General features: G+C 38.3%; 1 protein-coding gene across 2 annotated transcripts in view; it reads right to left on the reverse strand.

Moving 5' to 3' along the window:
* The window catches only part of TINAG (tubulointerstitial nephritis antigen), a 103,633-nt gene that overhangs the window by 59,446 nt on the left and 24,592 nt on the right, over positions 1 to 19,595 (reverse strand). The window contains exons 5-6 of one of the 2 annotated variants that reach the window (XM_055406576.2): positions 5,847 to 5,970; positions 279 to 429 (exon numbers count right to left, since the gene is read on the reverse strand). In XM_055406576.2, coding sequence (XP_055262551.1) covers positions 279 to 429; positions 5,847 to 5,970 — 275 coding nt within the window. Of the gene's footprint in view, positions 1 to 278; positions 433 to 5,846; positions 5,971 to 19,595 lie in introns of both variants that reach the window. The other variant, XM_088831286.1, reaches the window with a different exon arrangement.

Genomic DNA, 19,595 nt, shown 5'->3' on the forward strand with positions numbered 1-19,595 from the left:
AACCATTCTTGTGGTTCAGAACCACAAGAAGACAATGCTTACTTGTCTCTATTAATTTAGCTAGAAAAGTATACATTTTTTCAAACAATTGTTTCTGATAGCTTATAACTTCAGTAGATACCAAACAGAGATGACATTTAAATGAAATTCCTGTGTTTATATAGATGTAGCATATATATTTGTAGACTTCGGGGAAAATGCAAAATGGTTTTTCCCCTTATTCTAACCCAAGCAGCACTCTTAAGAATCCTAGAGAGGCGTGTTGGGGAGCTATTTACCCACGTTTTCTCAGGTACCACCAAGCCCTATCAACACTTCCGCTGCTGCATCCATGGCGCTTCTTGGCACAGCAAGAGATCAAATTCTGAGGGGATAGGTTGGCGGTGTATCGACCTTGGGACTGAATTGCTATGCGGTCAGCTGCCACACCTGCTTCAAAGAGAATATTAATTAATATTCAAATGGCATATAATACTGCCAAAACTTGCATAGCCCTTTTTGTCTGAATGATTAAACTAGTCTCTGAAACTTAATGGAACTTAAAAGCCAAATGTGATGCATATTCCAACACACGCAACCATGTCATAATTTCAGTCATAGTTTATGTCCAGTTTTGGCATTGTTTCATTATGTTACCATCTTCAGTCTTTTCTAGTTGCTTGTTCTTTTCATGTTCTATATACTTCTGAATTCTTCATTAAGAAACCTGTCAAGTGAAATACTTTACAAGCAAGAGTCATATCTTGCTTACATTTATATCACCTGTACTTAAAATGTGTGTGTGTGTGAATATATATAATGAATATATATATATATATATCATTATATAATGAATGTAACTAACCTGAGGCAATCAGAAAAGCTGATCGCAGAAATATTCATTGAAAAATTATCCATGTTAATCTGGTATAGTGGAATAAATTAAATTTTGGTTTTATTTTTTATTTCTTTTTATTGGACGCTGATTACTTTACAATATTATATTGGTTGGTTTTGCCATACATTGACATGAATCCACCCCGGGTGTACATGTGTTCCCCTTCTTGAACCCCCCTCCCACCTCCCTCCTCCCCTTATGCTCCTTCCGGTCATCCCCGTGCACCAGCCCTGAGCATCCTGTATGAGTCGAACCTGGACTGGTGACTCGATTCACATATGATAATATACATGTTTCAATGCCATTCTCCCAAATCAGCCCACCCTCACCTCTCCCACAGAGTCCAAAAGACTGTTCTATACACCTGTGTCTCTTTTGCTATCTTGTATACAGGGTTATCGTTACCATCTTTCTAAATTCCACATGTATGTGTTAGTATACTGTATTGGTATTTTTCTTTCTGGCTTACTTTACTCTGTATAATAGGCTCCAGTTTCATCCACCTCATTAGAACTGATTCAAATGTATTCTTTTCAATGGCTGAGTAATACTCCATTGTGTATATGTACCAAAGCTTTCTTACCCATTCGTCTGCAGATAGACATCTAGGTTGCTTCCATGTCCTCGCTATTATGAACAGTGCTGCAGTGAACATTGGAGTACATGTGTCTCTTTCAATTCTGGTTTCCTCGGTGTGTATGCCCAGGAATGAGATTGCTGCGTCGTATGGCAGCTCTATTTCCAGTTTTTTAAGGAATCTCCACACTGTTCTCCATAGTGGCTGTACTAGTTTGCATTCCCACCAACAGTGTAAGAGGGTTCCCTTTTGTCCACACCCTCTCCAGCATTTATTGCTTGTAGACTTTTGGATAGCAGCCATTCTGACTGGCGTGAAATGGTACGTCATTGTGGTTTTGATTTGCGTTTCTCTGATTATGAGGGATGTTGAGCATTTTTTCATGTGTTTGTTAGCCATCTTTATGTCTTCTTTGGAGAAATGTCTGTTTAGTTCTTTGGCCCATTTTTTGATTGGGTCGTTTATTTTTCTGGAATTGAGCTGCAGGAGCTGCTTGTATATTTTGGAGATTAATTCTTTGTCAGTTGTTTCATTTGTTATTATTTTCTCCCATTCTGAAGGCTGTCTTTTCACCTTGCTTATAGTTTCCTTTGCTGTGCAGAAGCTTTTAATTAGGTCCCATTTGTTTATTTTTGCTTTTATTTGCAATATTCCGGGAGGTGGGTTGTGGAGGATCCTGCTCTGATTTATGTCAGAGAGTGTTTTGCCTGTGTTCTCCTCTAGGAGTTTTATAGTTTCTGGTCTTACATTTAGATCCGAATTGAGACTAGCATGAATCCACATTATAAACTATCACTGGTTAATACTTACGTATGGAATCTAGAAAGATAGTACAGATGAACCTCTTTGCAGGGCAGGAAAAGAGATGCAGACATAGAAAACAGACTTGTAGATGCAGTCTGGGGGAATCAAAGAGTTGCACAAACTGAGAGAGCAGGATCAACGACCATACACTACCATGAGTTAAACAGATAACTGTTGAAAGATGCTGCATAACACAGAGAGCTCAGCTCCTTGCTCTGTGATGACCTAGAGGGCTAGGATGGGGGATGGCTCAAGAGGGAGGTGACACATGTGTACATAGAGCTGACTCATTGTGCAGTACAGAAGAAACTAGCAAACCAGTGTAAAGCAACCAAACTCCAACTTTAAAAAAGTATCAAAAAGGTACATAGCACACTTTTGAGCTTATAATTTTCTTGAAGATCGTGTTCTTAATCTCAGTAGATGCAGAATTCTCCTTGTTTTATGTATATGTCTCCCCTCTGTGACTGAACATTCTACTCGTTTAAATAATTCCCTAGCACGGTTGTTGTTCATGTGTGCTCCTTTCCCCGGCACACATTCGCTCACCACCTGCTGGGTGGCAGGTACAAGACTAAGCAGTAGAAATTTCAATAACGAACAAAATCAAGAGTCAGAGAATAATAGACTGGGGAAACTAATCGACCAGTAGCAGAAAACTATATATGTGAGCATTTTGATCATGCAACCATGATAATATGTGTGTGGAGATCACAAGAAAATTGGAGTCAGTGACATTTCGGTACAGACTTTTGTTGTTGTTGGAGACCTGATGTAGTCTTCTTCTTAATCTCTTCTTAATCACTTTTGATTAAAGGAAGCACATTCGTAACCTTTCTTCTACCTATCCACTTTTCTCAGAAGTTATAGTTTTTACTCATCAAAATTATCTGTGTACTGGAACCCCTCACTGTGCTAGTTTAGAATTATTGAACTAGCACTGAAATAAATTCTTTAAAAATAATTCCTTTACATATGTATTTCTGTATATGTACTTATAAAATGTAATTGCAGCACATGTACAATTCTGTAGTGTAATTGCTGGCGTATTTTAGATGCTCTGTGTGCGTTGGATCTATAACTTCCTATTTGCTTCTCAATTCCCATGTATTTTGTGCTAGGATACATTTCATAAGGGCAAAAATCATACCTCCATCTCTCTCAGTCTCAAGAAAATAATTCCCTGTTTCATAAAAGAAAATAGAAATTCCTTGATTCTTTGATGTTCAGTACAAGGGCTCAGAATCAAGTATTCCTGTAACTGTTCTCTGGCTCATAAAAGACTTTCACAAACAATACTGAAGGAGTCAGAAACCTGCCTCTGGGGTCACTTCTGGGACTTCTTGCCTTTCACTTTGGGCAGGTCACTTCTTTTGTTTGTACCTCTTTTATAAAAGCAAAGGCTTGAAAATGGGGACCTCTACCTTCCCTTCCAGCCCCATGAATCTGTAGATTCCAACCAAAGGATAAGAGCTTTAAATTCTAATGATATTCCACATGTTGCTCTTATTACAGACATTCCTGAATCTCAATGAAGGTTTAATCCAAATTCTCTTGAAATACTTAGAAAAGGTCAGAAGATTTAAGAATGACTCAGTTCAACAACTTGTTTTCCGCTCTTTATCTGAAAACTTTCACCGGGCTTTACCTCTGAGACTCACACTGCTATTTTTCCTGCTTATTTTATTCTGTCTCCAAGTTTACTCTGCAGCAAGCTTCACCCCTACCATTCGGAACTCCTCTGCCTCTTAGCTTCTGACATCTTGCTTAAATTTTATTTGGCTATATAACTATATTTTTATTTTTATTTTTATATTTTATATGTGTGTATATTTTTAATTGTCTTCTTTATCCCATTTTATAATTTTTAGCTTCTTTGAAAGACAACTTTTCTCATTGTAACTACTGTTATATTGAATATGCAGGATACAAAACTGAAATCCGTTAGGCAGAGGGACAGATGGACTTAGCCCTGTGCTGAGGCCGTCTATGAAACTGTGATCAATGGACCCCAAAAATACACAGCCCAGATCAGCCTGGCAAGTTACTCTCAGTATTTCACAACAAATATCTTTCCTAAGACATCTTTGGAAACGCTGGGCTAGCTGAAACTTAAAGTAAAATTATTATATATCCCTTAGGAGGTGTAATACATTAACCACATAAACATAAAATGGCAAATTATGTATCTGATTAAATCTGTCCCCTTCCATCTGAAACAAGTCTCAAAGAGATTCCCAAGTCAGAGAATGCTTACCCTGGGGGAACAAGCACTACCATGAAGTAACAGATGGAGATGCTCCAGGCTGACCTTAACCAAGTGGATCTTTTCTAGAACAAACTAGCTTATTCTATGAAGTGATGATATTTAGAGAAAGTATCCGCACTCCTCTGTCCCAAGAAGTGCTACCCCTCAGAGCCTATGAAGTTATTTCATGATGCATTCAGTACTTAGTTTGTTTTTTGAATTATTTCTAAGCGTAGAGAACAGTTTTATGAAACTGATCTTTGAGAGTAGACAGTGTTGTGTGAGGTCTAATTGTTGTAATACAATCAACACATTTTGAGGATACTTTGGAGACCAAATCTTGGAATTAACCTGAGTACTGATGTACTGGCCTTGTGAAACGGTATGAAGTTGCTGTAATAGAGGTATGTTATCCCTCACAGTGCTTTTAATGAACCTTTTTTAAGTCTTTACTGAATTTTTTACAATATTGCTTCTGTTTTACATTTTGGTATTTTGGCTATAAGACATGTTGGATCTTAGCTCTCCCACTAAGGATCAAACCCACACCCTCCTCACTGGAAGGCAAAGTCTTAACCACTGGGCCACCGGGGAAATCCCTCCTTACACTTTTGAAGTAATTTGGAAATTACTCTTGTTAGAAGATGAGTTGTATCACTGTAGAGTCAGAATCTACAAAACTGCTTTTATCTAAAATGAGATAAAGCCCATTTAATCTATTATCACTTAGTTCTGACGTCTCTACATCAAATATATTAATTTCATAATTAAACATATTTCTGCAGATCTAATCAAGTGAAAAGAATATAAGAATTATTTGTCTGTATAACATACATATTAGGATTGCAGATAGTACTATGGGTAAAGAGGAATCTTACCCTCTTCTTATGATCTGGCCTTAACTCTCAAAGAACAAACAAATTTTGGCAACTTTTTTCTGTTGCTCTTTTGATCTCAGTTCAGTTCAGTCGCTCAGTCGTGTCCAACTCTTTGCGACCCCATGAATCACAGCACGCCAGGCCTCCCTGTCCATCACCAACTCCCGGAGTTCACTCAAACTCATGTCCATCGAGTTGGTGATGCCATCCAGCCATCTCATTCTCTGTCTTTTGATCTACTCTCTATTTAAAATTAGTCTGTGATGATAAAGACCAATTTCAGAGTAAAAATGGATTTTTATTTAATCTTCAGGCTGCTTTCTCTGGTCAAAGTAAGATTTTATTTTATTGACCAAGTGATAATATTTAAATGTTCTAAATTAAAAACGCTTTTAATTGTTATCCCAGGGTCTAGAGTAAAAGGGAGAATTTGTATGGAAGTAATTAAAATGACTTTATTACTTGCAGTGGAAAAAGCCCAGGATGCAGCACAATTTTTTTGATCCAAAGGGCCATGGGTCCATCCAGGCCATTTGTAAGACGCAATAAAGAATTCTGGAAGATCAATGGTTTCAGCTAAAGAAGCCTAAAGAAGAAAAAGAAACAAATGTGTCAAAGTTTTCCAATTTATCCCAATAACCATTATAAGAAATCCCCATGCCCTGTTATAATGTTTTTTTTATTTTGTACACTCCACTGTTCTGAATGAGATTTCTTGAATGTATCATTTATGTAACATATCTATTTCACTCTATGTTTAAAAATAGCAATTCAATGTGGGGAATCATAACATAATACAAAACTGAAAGAATGCGTAGAATGTGTTTTCTCGGTTACTATATAGTACAATGATTTTGGCCACTGTTTTTGTTATCTTGAGTATCCTGATTCTCCTTACTAAAAATGCTGCAATTTAGGTGATGGGATAAAAGTGTCAAATTCTCAAGTAGACTGAGGTAGAGTGTCTGTGTGAAAACTCGAAGAGCAGTGTCATAGAAATCCTAGAAATCTGGGTGGTTTTAGATTCTTATGTCATCAGACTGGCCACACAGCAGAATCTTGGATTTGGAGCAGAATAAATTTGCTTCTCTGAGTAGATAGTTTCAGAGACATAGACACAGTCTCAAAGTCTTTCTACCTGGGACAGAAACACACCTACCTTATACATTACTCATACCTTCATTATTGGTTAATCAGCGTGCTTTTAGGAATTTATAATATTAAGCTGCCCCACGTTCCAGAAAAATAGCTAGATTATCACTGTTATTGCAATTTATCACTTTAGAATTCTAATTTAATAGTGGATCTGGGCTATTTCCCTTCTGCTCTGTGGAAGTAATAAAAGTATAACATATTTTGGCAGGGTTGAGCTATTCAGAATTTGACATCCACTTTCCAAAGTTGGGAGAAGGCAATGGCACCCCACTCCAGTACTCTTGCCTGGAAAATCCCATGGACAGAGGAGTCTGGTGCGCTGTAGTCCATGGGGTCGCTAAGAGTCAGACATGACTGAGTGACTTCACTTTCACTTTTCCCTTTCATGCTTTGGAGAAGGAAATGGCAACCCACTCCAGTGTTCTTGCCTGGAGAATCCCAGGGACGGAGGAGCCTGGTGGACTGCCGTCTATGGGGTCAGAGTCGGACACAACTAAAGCGACTTAGCAACAGCAGCAGCAGTTCCAAAGAAGGCCAGAGAGCTTTGTACATGGGAGGTATTATCTGATAATAATGAGGAAATGCACATCTATCTGATAGACTGCACCACTTTAAGAAAATCATTTCCTCCCCATGGGCACATTGTTATAATAATAGCATTTATTTATTTTTTATGATTTTCTGTTTAAAAATAAAAGTATATGAATGTATAATCCTTCTCCATGAGAAAAGGTGATAAACAACAGACAAAATACCATATTTATTGAAAACATATTTACAGTATTTATCACTAAGTGAGATCAATTCATGAAGCTCACCTGTCAGATCTTACAAGACTTTTTGCCAATTATTTAATATTGCTGTTCTTTAAAATAAGCCCATAGGACTTGAGGTCCAAGAAGCGCATATTACCTTGAAGTTTTATTTACTTTATGACACCAGACAATCTGATATAATGAACACAGGGCAAATTTTACGTCTCATTACTCCATGATTATTGCATTCCTCTATAAAGTAAGAATGTTTTTAAGAGCTAATAAAGAAAAGTAAACACCACAGAATAACAGCTTTTAGGAGTTGGTAATGAAGTATGACTTCATTAAATAGTTTTTTTTTTCCCCCTTGGTCAAAGGATAACTTAATAAAGCAAAAAAGTCAAGAGGATCAGCTGACAGAGACAGAAATTCCAAATGACAGTACCTAAAAGGCAAAAATTTAATTTAAAAAGTTTTACACTATTACATATGGCATTTTACTTTCATTGTAATGTTGAAAATTTTTCAGCCACATTCTGTTTCCAGATTAAGATTAGTCAAACTTGAACAGTCTCCCTGCCTTAATATTTCAGTTTTGATTAGAGATTAAATATCCTGTGAAGAAATGTAAGAATTAAAAGCATTGGTGAGTGCTGGATAATATTTTACAATAATTGTTGCATTTAATAGAATCAAAATCTCTAAAAGTAATGGAAACCTAGTCACAGAGCAGATTGAGAACTAACTAATCAAATTCTGGACATTCTGGACAGTGTTACGAAGAGCCCATGTCTGCACAGTATCCACTCGGTGAATCACCCCTTCATCCCCTAGTTGCATTTACTCCCACTTAAATGTGGATAATGAGTGACCCAAGAATCAGAAGAAGTCAACAGAAAATATTATTCTCTTCTGACCAAGTTCAGTGACTGTGCATACCAAGAAATTTCTTGTAAGCTACTTAATATTGAAGAAGAAAGGGCTAACTTCCAGGTGCTAATGGCAAAATGAATTTTTCATCTTCAGTAATATTTGCCTTCATGCCTGAAATCTGAAAGTTTTGCTTTGTTACTTGGCCAGTTTTGGTTTTTTATACGGAACTAGTTTCTTGTAAATATCATTAATCAGTGACCACACTATGGCAGGTGGTGCTCGTACTTTGGGGCTCCTGCTTTGAATAGGCTTTCCTTCTATTTATAAGTTTTAGTGATAGCAGTTTTAGTTCAGTACCTGCAGGCTCAGAAAAATGACTATATTTCCTGTTCTCCCTTGGCTCCCAGGTGTGGCCACATTACTAAGTTCTGTCCCATGGAACTTTACCCCTTTTTATTTATCCTTTTATCTTTTTTTTTTGCTTCAACCCAGGACATTGTCAAATGTAAGACACATCCCAGCTTCAGAGGTGTGATAATAAAGAAAATGTGCTTCTGGAAATTGATGAACTGCTCTCTGTTAAGATGACTTCCTCAGAACACTGGTTCTGAGAAATTGTAATAGATAATTACAAGAGGAACAGCTGATTAATCAAACAGTTCTAAGAAACACTGGCTTTAAAAATTAAATAGTCTTTTTTGTCCTCACTGCAATATTTTTTATAAACTACCTAAGTGCTGAGAGGCTGTAAGAAACAAAAATAATATTTATGATTCTCAATATGCGTGATCCAATGCAACGTATTCTACTCTATTTTGTTTGATTTAACATCATTTTTGCTGTGAAGTAAATCAGAGGACTAGTGTTTCATGGAACTCACTTTGGGAAGAAACATCATATAGACTAGATAGTTTCTAATTTGGGGAGCCCGTGTAACCCAGAAGGACCCTACAAGATCATCTGGAAACAGACCCCCACCCGTGTCCTCCCCCTGCCTTTTGTCTTTAGAAGTGAAGTGAAGTGAAAGTCACTCAGTCATGTCCGACTCTTGAGACCCCATAGACTGTAGCCCGCCAGGCTCCTCTGTCCATGGGATTCTCCAGGCAAGGATACTGGAATGGGTTGCCATTTCCTTCTCCATGTCTTTAGAAAACTTTAGTTAAAGAATGATTTTAATTAAAGGAATGAGAAAATGCAAAAAGAAAGGAAAACAGTGAAGCAAAACAAAATAATAATACTTTAGCCATTAAACAAAGTCCAAGGCCTCCCTTAGTTATTCCTCAAGGACTCTAGATAAACATTCAAGTCATGTCCTTTGAGCTGTTTTGCAGATACTGAAACCCCCACTGAGTGGGAGAAGTTAACTATATGCTGCCCGCAAGAACTTAGATCCCAGACTGCTTTCAACCAGAAGGTTAATGATGTGGACTCCCACTTGCCTCACCACCAACCAGTCAGAAGAACGTCCACAAGCTCACGATGCCCTCTTTGACCCATTACTATGAAATTCACTACCCTCTCCAGGTCAGAAACAGTCTTGAGGGCGCTAGCCCGCTGTGGCCGTCTTGCCTGGCAAAGTAGTAAAGTTATTCTTTTCTGTCTCACACAAAACTCTCTCTCTGCATTTCTATTCAGCACCGGTGAGCAGAGGCCATATTTCGGCAACAGCCAGAGAGCAGGTATCTATTATATCAGCACGCCAAATCACCTCAGGAACCTACTTTTTCACAGCCCCCAATTTTTGTTCCTAGAAAAGGGAAAAAATAAATTTTCACATTTCTCTCTCAAAGATATGTCCTGTGGTGATCAATTCAGCCCCACGATGTTGATTCAATTACATCACAGTGCTATGCATCAGGCTTCGACTAGTAAAGAAAATAAACTGAAAACTCAGAAACAGACTGATAACACATTCATTCTGCCACAAGTTCAGTTGAATAAGGAGTGAGGACCATGTGTATTTCCTCAAGTTTGCTGAAGCGTTTGTGATTCTGTTTTGAGGAGAGAGAGAAAAAGAGAGAGCCTGGAGGAAACATAGGGAAATGCTTGATGCTCTTCGAATTTCAAAACTCTTGTTTCAGAGACAACCAATTCTGTCCCTGGTTCTTCACCCACAGAGTGGAGAAGATGCTGGGATGAACTGAGGGAAGTGTATACTTAAAGTCCACCATGACATCTGCCTGTCATGTTCTTCTGCGACATCATTGACACCTACTGTATGCTATGACAAACCTAGACAGCCTATTAAAAAGCAGAGACATCACTGTGCTGACAAAGGGCTGTATAGTCAAAGCTATGGTTTTTCCAGTAGTCATGTAAGGATGGGAAAGTCGGACCATAAAGAAGGCTGAGTGCCAAAGAATTGATGTTTTCGAACTGTGGTGCTAGAAAAGACTCTTGAGAGTCCCTTAGACAACAAGGAGATCAAACCAGTCAATCCTAAAGGAAATCAACCCTGAATATTCATTGGAAGGACTGATGCTGAAGCTCCAATACTTTGGCCATCTGATGTGAAGAACTGACTCATTGGAAAAGACCCTGATTCTGGGAAAGATTGAGGGCAGGCAGAGAAGGGGGCAACAAAGGATGAGATGTTTGGATGGCATCACTGATTCAATGAACACGAATTTGAGCAAGCTCTGGGAGAGTGTGAAGGACAGTGAAGCTTGGCATGCTTGCAGTTTATGGGGTCACAAAGAACTGGACACAACTGAGTGACTACATAACAACAACATGACAGGTGAAAAAGACCTTGGTAATAGTCACTCTGATATTTCCCAAAGGTACCTCTCATCGCTCAGTGTTTACCAACCCTAAAATACATCTCAGAAAATAATAAACAACTTTCTCCTAGAGAAATAGATTTAGTCAGGCAAATACTATGTTTTATCTAGATAATGATGATCAAAGTAATGAAGTAAATTTTTCTTTCTCACCCCAATGATCGGTGGTTTTAAAAGTTATATATAAAATGTTATTTTACTTTAACTTCCAACGAACAAAAGAAAAAGATGCTATTTTTTATTTGTTGTGATGCCAACTTAGACACACTAATATCATGCATATTGAGTGTCTGAGAAAAGCTGTGCTAGTAAACAATGAGGTTATCCCCCAAATTTAGAACATGATTATATACATCAACCTGATACCATATAATGTAGTAAAGTTACAGGCTTTAAATGTTTATTATTGTTTATTTATTTGGCTGCATTGGGTCTGAGTTGTGGCATGTGAACTCCTTACCTCCTTAGGTTTTAAATGTTATACCAGCTTTATTAGTGTTTTAATAGTTTCCAAATAGCTCCACCTAAGAGGTGAGTCTTATTTGTGAAAACTTAGTTAACTTCATTGTTCTTCCAGGGAATGAATAACAAAGCTATAAAAATTATATTTTTTAACTAAGCCAAGTAGAGAAATGAACTCTGACTTTCCCCATCTCTGTTTGAAAACAGTATCATTTATTCAAAATATTTGCAATATTTATAATAGGATATAATATTCAGGGAAGGCTCTTAAAGTTATCTCTCAAATTCAATGCACTTGAACTTGATGCCTAAAAAACAATCAGATACAGAGCTGTTCATTTGATTAGACTTGACATGATTTGATTTGATTTGATTTAGGAGCAAAGTAGAATTTTCAGGTTCACCAGAAATACATAGAGTCCGTCAGGGCCAATAAATCCAGAACAACACTCTATTTATGAAATAAATTGCCCTAAATAATGAAGCTTTTCACTATTTAGCTCTTACAGAATTTACCTGTTTCAGAAATCTGCTCTTCTCCCAAGGTTAAGGCAAGGAAGCAAGAACAAATTTATATATTATATAATAAAATTTCTGTTATGCTCAACTATTATATGAGCATAATAGATTATGCTCAATCTATTATAACTGTGTGGTAAGTATTTCTTATTCATCATTTCATGGACTTCTCACAGGCCTGTGAGCTGGGTACCTCTGCTAGAACCATTTAAGCCAGACTAAATAAGATCCTAGATCTGATAAATAGAGTGCCTGATGAACTCTGGACGGAGGTTCGTGACATTGTACAGGAGACAGGGACCAAGACCATCCCCATGGAAAAGAAATGCAAAAAAGCAAAATGGCTGTCTGAGGAGGCCTTAGAAATAGCTGTGAAAAGAAGAGAAGCAAAAAGCAAAGGAGAAAAGGAAAGATATAAGCATCTGAATGCAGAGTTCCAAAGAATAGCAAGGAGAGAGAAGAAAGCCTTCCTCAGTGATCAATGCAAAGAAATAGAGGAAAACAACAGAATAGGAAAAACAAGAGATCTCTTCAAGAAAATTAGAGATTCCAAGGGACCATTTCATGCAAAGATGGGCTCGATAAAGGACAGAAATGGTATGGACCTAACAGAAGCAGAAGATATTAAGAAGAGGTGGCAAGAATACACAGAAGAATTGTACAAAAAAGATCTTCACGACCAAGATAGTCACGGTAACGTGATCACTGACCTAGAGCCAGACATCTTGGAATGTGAAGTCAAGTGGGCCTTAGAAAGCATCACTATGAACAAAGCTAGTGGAGGTGATAGAATTCCAGTTGAGCTATTTCAAATTTTGAAAGATGATGCTGTGAAAGTGCTGCACTCAATATGCCAGCAAAGTTGGAAAACTCAGCGCTGGCCACAGGACTGGAAGAGGTCAGTCTTGATTCCAATCCCAAAGAAAGGCAATGCCAAAAGAATGCTCAAACTACCGCACAATCGCACTCATCTCACACGCTAGTAAAGTCATGCTCAAAATTCTCCAAGTCAGGCTTCAGCAATATGTGAACCGTGAACTCCCAGATGTTCAAGCAGGTTTTAGAAAAGGCAGAGGCACCAGAGATCAAATTGCCAACATCCACTGGATCATGGAGAAAGCAAGAGAGTTCCAGAAAAACATCTATTTCTGCTTCATTGACTATGCCAAAGCCTTTGACTGTGTCGATCACAATAAACTGTGGAAAATTCTGAAAGAGATGGGAGTACCAGACAACCTGACCTGCCTCTTGAGAAACCTGTATGTAGGTCAGGAAGCAACAGTCAGAACTATACATGGAACAACAGACTGGTTCCAAATAGGAAAAGGAGTACGTCAAGGCTGTATATTGTCACTTTGCTTATTTAACTTATGTGCAGAGTACATCATGAGGAACGCTGGGCTGGAAGAAGCACAAGCTGGAATCAAGATTGCCGGGAGAAATATCAATCACCTCAGATATGCAGATGACACTACCCTTATGGCAGAAAGTGAAGAGGAACACAAAAGCCTCTTGATGAAAGTGAAAGAGGAGAGTGAAATGGTTGGCTTGAAGCTCAACATTCAGAAAACACTTCATGGGAAATAGATGGGGAAACAGAGGAAACAGTGTCAGACTTTATTTTTTAGGCTCCAAAATCACTGCAGATGGTGATTGTAGCCATGAAATTAAAAGACGCTTACTCTTTGGAAGGAAAGTTATGACCAACCTTGATAGTATATTAAAAAGCAGAGACATTACTTTGCCATCAAAGGTCTGTCTAATCTAGGCTATGGTTTTTCCCATGGTCATGTATGATGTGAGAGTTGGACTGTGAAGAAAGCTGATCGCCGAAGAATTGATGCTTTTGAACTGTGGTGTTGGAGAAGACTCTTGAGAGTCCCTTGGACTGCAAGGAGATCCAACCAGTCCATTCTAAAGGAGATCAATCCTGGGTGTTCATTGGAAGGACTGATGCTAAAGCTGAAACTGCAATACTTTGGCCACCTCATGAGACAAGTTGACTCACACTGGAAAAGACTCTGAGGCTGGGAAAGGTTGGGGGCAGGAGGAGAAGGGGACGACAGAGAATGAGATGGCTGGATGGCATCACCGACTCAATGGACATGAGTTTGAGTGAACTCCGGGAGTTGGTATGGACAGGGAGGCCTGGCGTGCTGTGATTCATGGGGTCGCAGAGAGTCGGACACGACTGAGCGACTGAAATGAACTGAACTGAACTGAACTGAAATAAGATCCAAGCACACAGAATGCAGAGCTGACATCCATCAGGGCATATGAAACACAGCCATGAGACTAAATGCACTGCCTACATGTACCTATCAACAGACCTAAACTGTGTTTCTTCTGTTGGCTTCAAAGGACCTCAGTTTTCAGTTCAGTCACTCAGTCCTATCTGACTCTTTGCAACCCTATGGACAGAAGTATGCCAGGCTTCCCTGTCCATCACCAACTCCCAAAGTTGCATGCCAATTTTGCTACAATGGTAATCATTATTTTCTTTCTGAGATACTGAGAAACCTTTGTTTTATCCCTGAATGTATTTCTGCTCCCTCCAGCACTTTTCTTTCAATATTTTAGCATCTCTTAAGTGTGTTCTGTGGAATATAAATCCTGTGGAATATTAACCATCATTATAAGCAAAGGAAAATTTGTTCTATGATGTCATGAGTTTAGGAAACATGGAGTAAAAAAAAATGTCAATGAAGGAAGAGTTCTCTTCAGTATATTGATGAATAGTGTAACTCTTTGGAAGAAAGATACACCATTTCACAAATATATTTGACCACAGATAGGACACCTTTATTCCAAACCTTGCAGTATTGATGGCTAATGGCACAAATTTTGAGAAATATTGAAATAAGTTTCTGTGTTTTCTAACCTGTTTTAACTGTGTTTTTAACAGTTTCTAACCTGTTTTTCTACCATAAAGAGAAAAAAGTCTTAAGTGGTAGAATTTAAATCTTCAGGGAGCTTTTTCTTAGTAGCTCAGATGGTAAAGCATCTGCCTACCATACAATCCCTGGGTTGGGAAGATCCCCTGGAGAAGGAAATGGCAACCCACTCCAGTATTCTTGCCTGGAAAATCCCATGGACTGAGGAACCTGGTGGGCTACAGTCCATGGGGTCGCAAAGAGTCAGACACAACTGAGCAACTTCACTTTCTTTCTTTCTATGGTCTTCCAAAGACCAGCTCCCCATCAGTCCCACTGTGAATTTATCAAAACAGCACACAGAGTCCCAGTCGGCTGACAGAGAATTGTTGGTTCATCTAATTTAGAGGAAAACAATTTGGAACAGGGCTGTCCAATCAAGACATTATTTTGAACAATCTCAGGAAAGCACCTTTAAGAAAAAGTTACGCAAAGGTTGATCAGCCGATGTCGTTTGACTTAACACTAGACATAATTCTGAAGTGGGTAGACGGAAGTCTTCCTACAAAACAAGGATCTGCATGGTCTAGTCAGGAGACCATGCCCCCTTTCTTTCCCTTCTCTCACTTCCTCTCAGTCAGTCTGCCTGTACCAGGGAAAACAGTCAGTTTTTGTCTTTTTCCTTTTGTCTGCTCACACTTAGGACTGTCTTAAGCTAGACTCTTTCTAACCTCCCATGATCAATATATTCTATTCCTCATTGTTACACATCACAGTCTGCAAAAATTCATTTGGGTTGAATTAATTCATATAGATTAACCAGTTTTTTTTTCATATTTATATGATCAAGAACCTCTTTGTAGAAGACCTGTTGATAAGCCTCTAACTTAGCTCAGAAGACATGTTATAGGAATTATGGCTTCAATCAAGCCATGAAGCCAGGAAGCCAGATAGAGAAGATAAGAGCTTTCCCAGGAACCAGGAATGACTCACAGTTCACCTTTCCCACTCAAGATAAAGAATATGATAAATCTCAGTTCTCATCCAGGTAATGTGCTCAAGGAAAAGGACATGTCTTGGGCTGGTGATGCAGGATTCTCAGAAAAACCATCCCAACTGTTGGTAATTACCTATCCAGTTAGTACAGTCAGTATGTAACACACCATCCCATGTTGAAAATTATATTAAAAAAAATGTGTGTGACGGGGAGTTATCCAGAAGCAAAGACACACAAAATAATTTATTTCTACTGTATTCAGAGTCCATTTGATGTATTGGGGGTATTTTGTATTATATGTAGTCACCAGGCTAAGAATTAACCTATTTTTAAAGCTCTTCCTGTAGCAACCTTTTTAACTCAGTTCATTTGATCCCATGTTATTCACTGAAGTACTTGTTACGTTTCTGATTTTCTAATATTTGACCAGATACCAGGACAATTTCAACACTCAGAAATTTTTTGAAGAGACTTCAGCCCTCAAGCTACTGTACCTTAGAAATGGGAAGCTATTTCCTTGCTTTGTATCATAAGTGGGCAACAGAACTCTTACAGATCAGCCAAATTTTCCTTATTGCCTTCCTGGAATTACTTGGCAACTTTATTGCATTAATTCATAGTGCTAGGTAATTTAAATTCTCCCAAAGCACTAATGATTTTTCATTTAAATATCACTTTAGTGACTTTCATGCAAACAAATCCCCAGGAGCCAATAAGTGATTTAGAATTAGATTTCCTTTTTCTACACTATAAACTATGGCAACCTGGGAAAGAAATGTACCTCATTTCCCCTAGAATATAAAATACTCTAAGTTGCAAGAAAATAGAGCTTCAAAAGATATGTTAGAAAGAATTCAGAGAAAATGTATATTGACACCTAAATGAGTATTTGGCATAGTGGGCCCTCACTAGAAGCAAGGGAAAAGTATTCCTTATAAAGGGGATGAATACTTATTTTCAAAAACAATTCTGTCTCTTTTTATCCAGATAAGGACAAAAATGAAAAAGGAAAAGGAAAAAGTACCTGTTTTCCAATTGATCATATAATTAAGTCACTCAAAGTTATGATAACCTCTAAAGATGTTATAATTTACTGACTGTAGAAAAAAATCCAAAAATATATCTATTGTAGCTGTTCAGTCACTCAGTTGTGTCTGACTCTGCAACCCCATGGACTGCAGCACGCCAGGCATCCCTGTCCCTCACCATCTCCCAGAGCTTGCTCAAACTCATATTCATTGAGTCAGTGATGCCACCCAACCATCTCGTCCTCTGTCATCCCATTCTCCTCCTGCCTTCAATCTTTCCCAGCATCAGGGTCTTTCCCAATGAGTTGGCTCTTCTCACCAGTGACCAAAGTATTGGAGTTTCAACATCAGTCCTTCCAAAAAATATTCAGGATTGATTTCCTTTAGGATTGACTGGCTTGATCTCCTTGAAGTCTAAGGGACTCTCAAGAGTCTTCTCCAATGCCACAGTTAAAATACATCAATTCTTCAGTTTTCAGCCTTCTTTACGGTCCAACTCTCACATGCATACATGACTATTGGAAAAACCATAGCTTTAACTAAAGGGACCCTTGGTAGGTAAAATAATATCTCTGCTTTTCAGTACACTATCTAGGTTTGCCATAGCTTTTCTTCCAAAAAGCAAGCACCTTTTAATTTCATGCCTGTAGTCACCATCTGCAGTGATTTTTGGATCCCAGGAAAACAAAGTCTGTCACTGTTTCCATTGTTTCCCCATTTATTTGCCATAAAGTGATGGGACTGGATGCCATGATCTTAGTTTTCTGAATGTTGAGTTTTAAGACAGATTCTTCACTCTCCTCTTTCACCTTCATCAAGAGGCTCTTTAGTTTCTCTTCATTTTCTGCCATAAGGATGACATCATCTGCATATGTGAGGTTATTGATATTTCCAGTTTGTGCTTCATCCAGCCCAGTATTTGGCATCATGTACTCAGCATATAAGTTAAATAAGCAGGGAGACAATACACAGCCTTGATGTACTCTCTTCCCAATATTGAACTATTCCGTTGTTCCATGTCTGGTACTCACTGTCGCTTCTTGACCTGCATACAGATTTCTCAGGAGGCAGGTAAGGTGGTCTGGTATTCCCATCTCTTTAAGAATTTTTCACAGTTTGTTGTGATCCACACAGTCAAAGGCTTTAGTGCCATCAATGAAGCAGAAGTAGGTGTAGTCAATGAATCATATTTGCTGCTTAGAAATATATCTAAGCTGATCATTTCAGAAAGATACGTTTCCAAGATTATTTGAACCTGAATGGGTCAAAGTTAACTGATTCTACAGAAACATTCAGTACCATTTGGAGGGCAGATCTTTTAAAGTCCTGGCTCTGCCCATGATATGGAACAACTTAGATGTCTATCAACAGATAAATGGATAAAGACAATATGGTACATATATATATATATATATATATATACAATGGAGTATTACTCAGATATAAAAAGGAACAAAATTGGGTCATTCATAGTGATGTGAATGAAACTAGAGTCTGTCATACAGAGTGAAGGAAATCAGGAAGAGGAAGATATTGCATATTAATGTATATATTATGCAATCTAGAAAAATGCCACAGCCAAACCTATCTGCAGGGCAAGAGCAGAGATGAAGACGTAGAGAATGGAATTGTGAACACGGTAGAGTGGGGAGTAGCTGAGATGAACTGAGAGACTAGCATTGACATATATACACTAACATGTATAAAACAGACAGTAGAAAACTGCTTCCTGTACACACAGTGAACTCTGCCCAGTGCTGTGATGACCTAGAGGGGCGAGACGGGAGGCGGGGAGAGGTTCAAAAGGGGGATAATAAATGTATACAAATAGCTGATTCACGTTGTCATACAGCAGAAAATAACACATTGTAAGGCAATTCTACTAGAATAAAAAGATTATAATAGTATAGCCCTGGCTCTGCCATTTAAGTAATTCTAGGTGGCTTCTCTCTACCTCAGTGTGACTTAGCCTCTCTCTCTTTCTCAGTGTTCTTGTCTTTAAAACATAGACAATTACAGTACCCACTACATCAAGCCAAGAATTAGATGAGATAATGTATGAAAGTGCTAATAAGAGTGCTTGGCACACAACTACTCTATCCGTGGCAGCTATTATGATCTTTTCTCATACTAGTTATAATCTAGCAGAGTCTGCTACTGGAATGTGAATTGGAATAATAACTCAGGGGATTACATCTTTCAAAAGCAAAGCACATTAAACATTTAATGAGAAACGTGTGGATTTACAACTCATCCAACAGCAAACAACAGCACTGCTTGCCCTCAAACGCTGAGAGCTTTCAGGTAACCAGGAACTGACATCTTCATTGCAGAGTGACGTGACAGTTCTTTAGCAGCCTGGGCATTTATTCTTTGGGCTTTTTTTAAATTTATTTTTTATTTTATATTGAAGCATAATCATTTTCAATGTTGTGTTTGTTTAAGTGATTCAGTTCATCTATATGCAAATATTCATCCTTTTTCAGATCCTTTTTCCATGAAGTTTATTACAGAATATTGAGTAGAGTTCCCTGAGATATACAGGGTGTGTTGTGTTAGTCCCTCAGTCATATCTGACTCTTTGAGACCTCATGGACTGTAGCCCTCCAGGCTCTTCTGTCCATGGAATGCTCCAGGCAAGAATGCTGGAGTGAGTTAACATTCCCTTCTTTAGGGTATCTTCCTGACCCAGGTATTGAACCTGAATCTCCTGCATTGCAAATAGATTCCTTATTATCTGAGCCACCAGGAAAGCCCCGAGATATA

The sequence above is a fragment of the Moschus berezovskii genome, chromosome 23 (genome assembly GCF_049115385.1).
Source record: "Moschus berezovskii isolate FMDL1 chromosome 23, NW_MosBer_1.0, whole genome shotgun sequence".
Lineage (NCBI taxonomy): Eukaryota > Metazoa > Chordata > Mammalia > Artiodactyla > Moschidae > Moschus > Moschus berezovskii.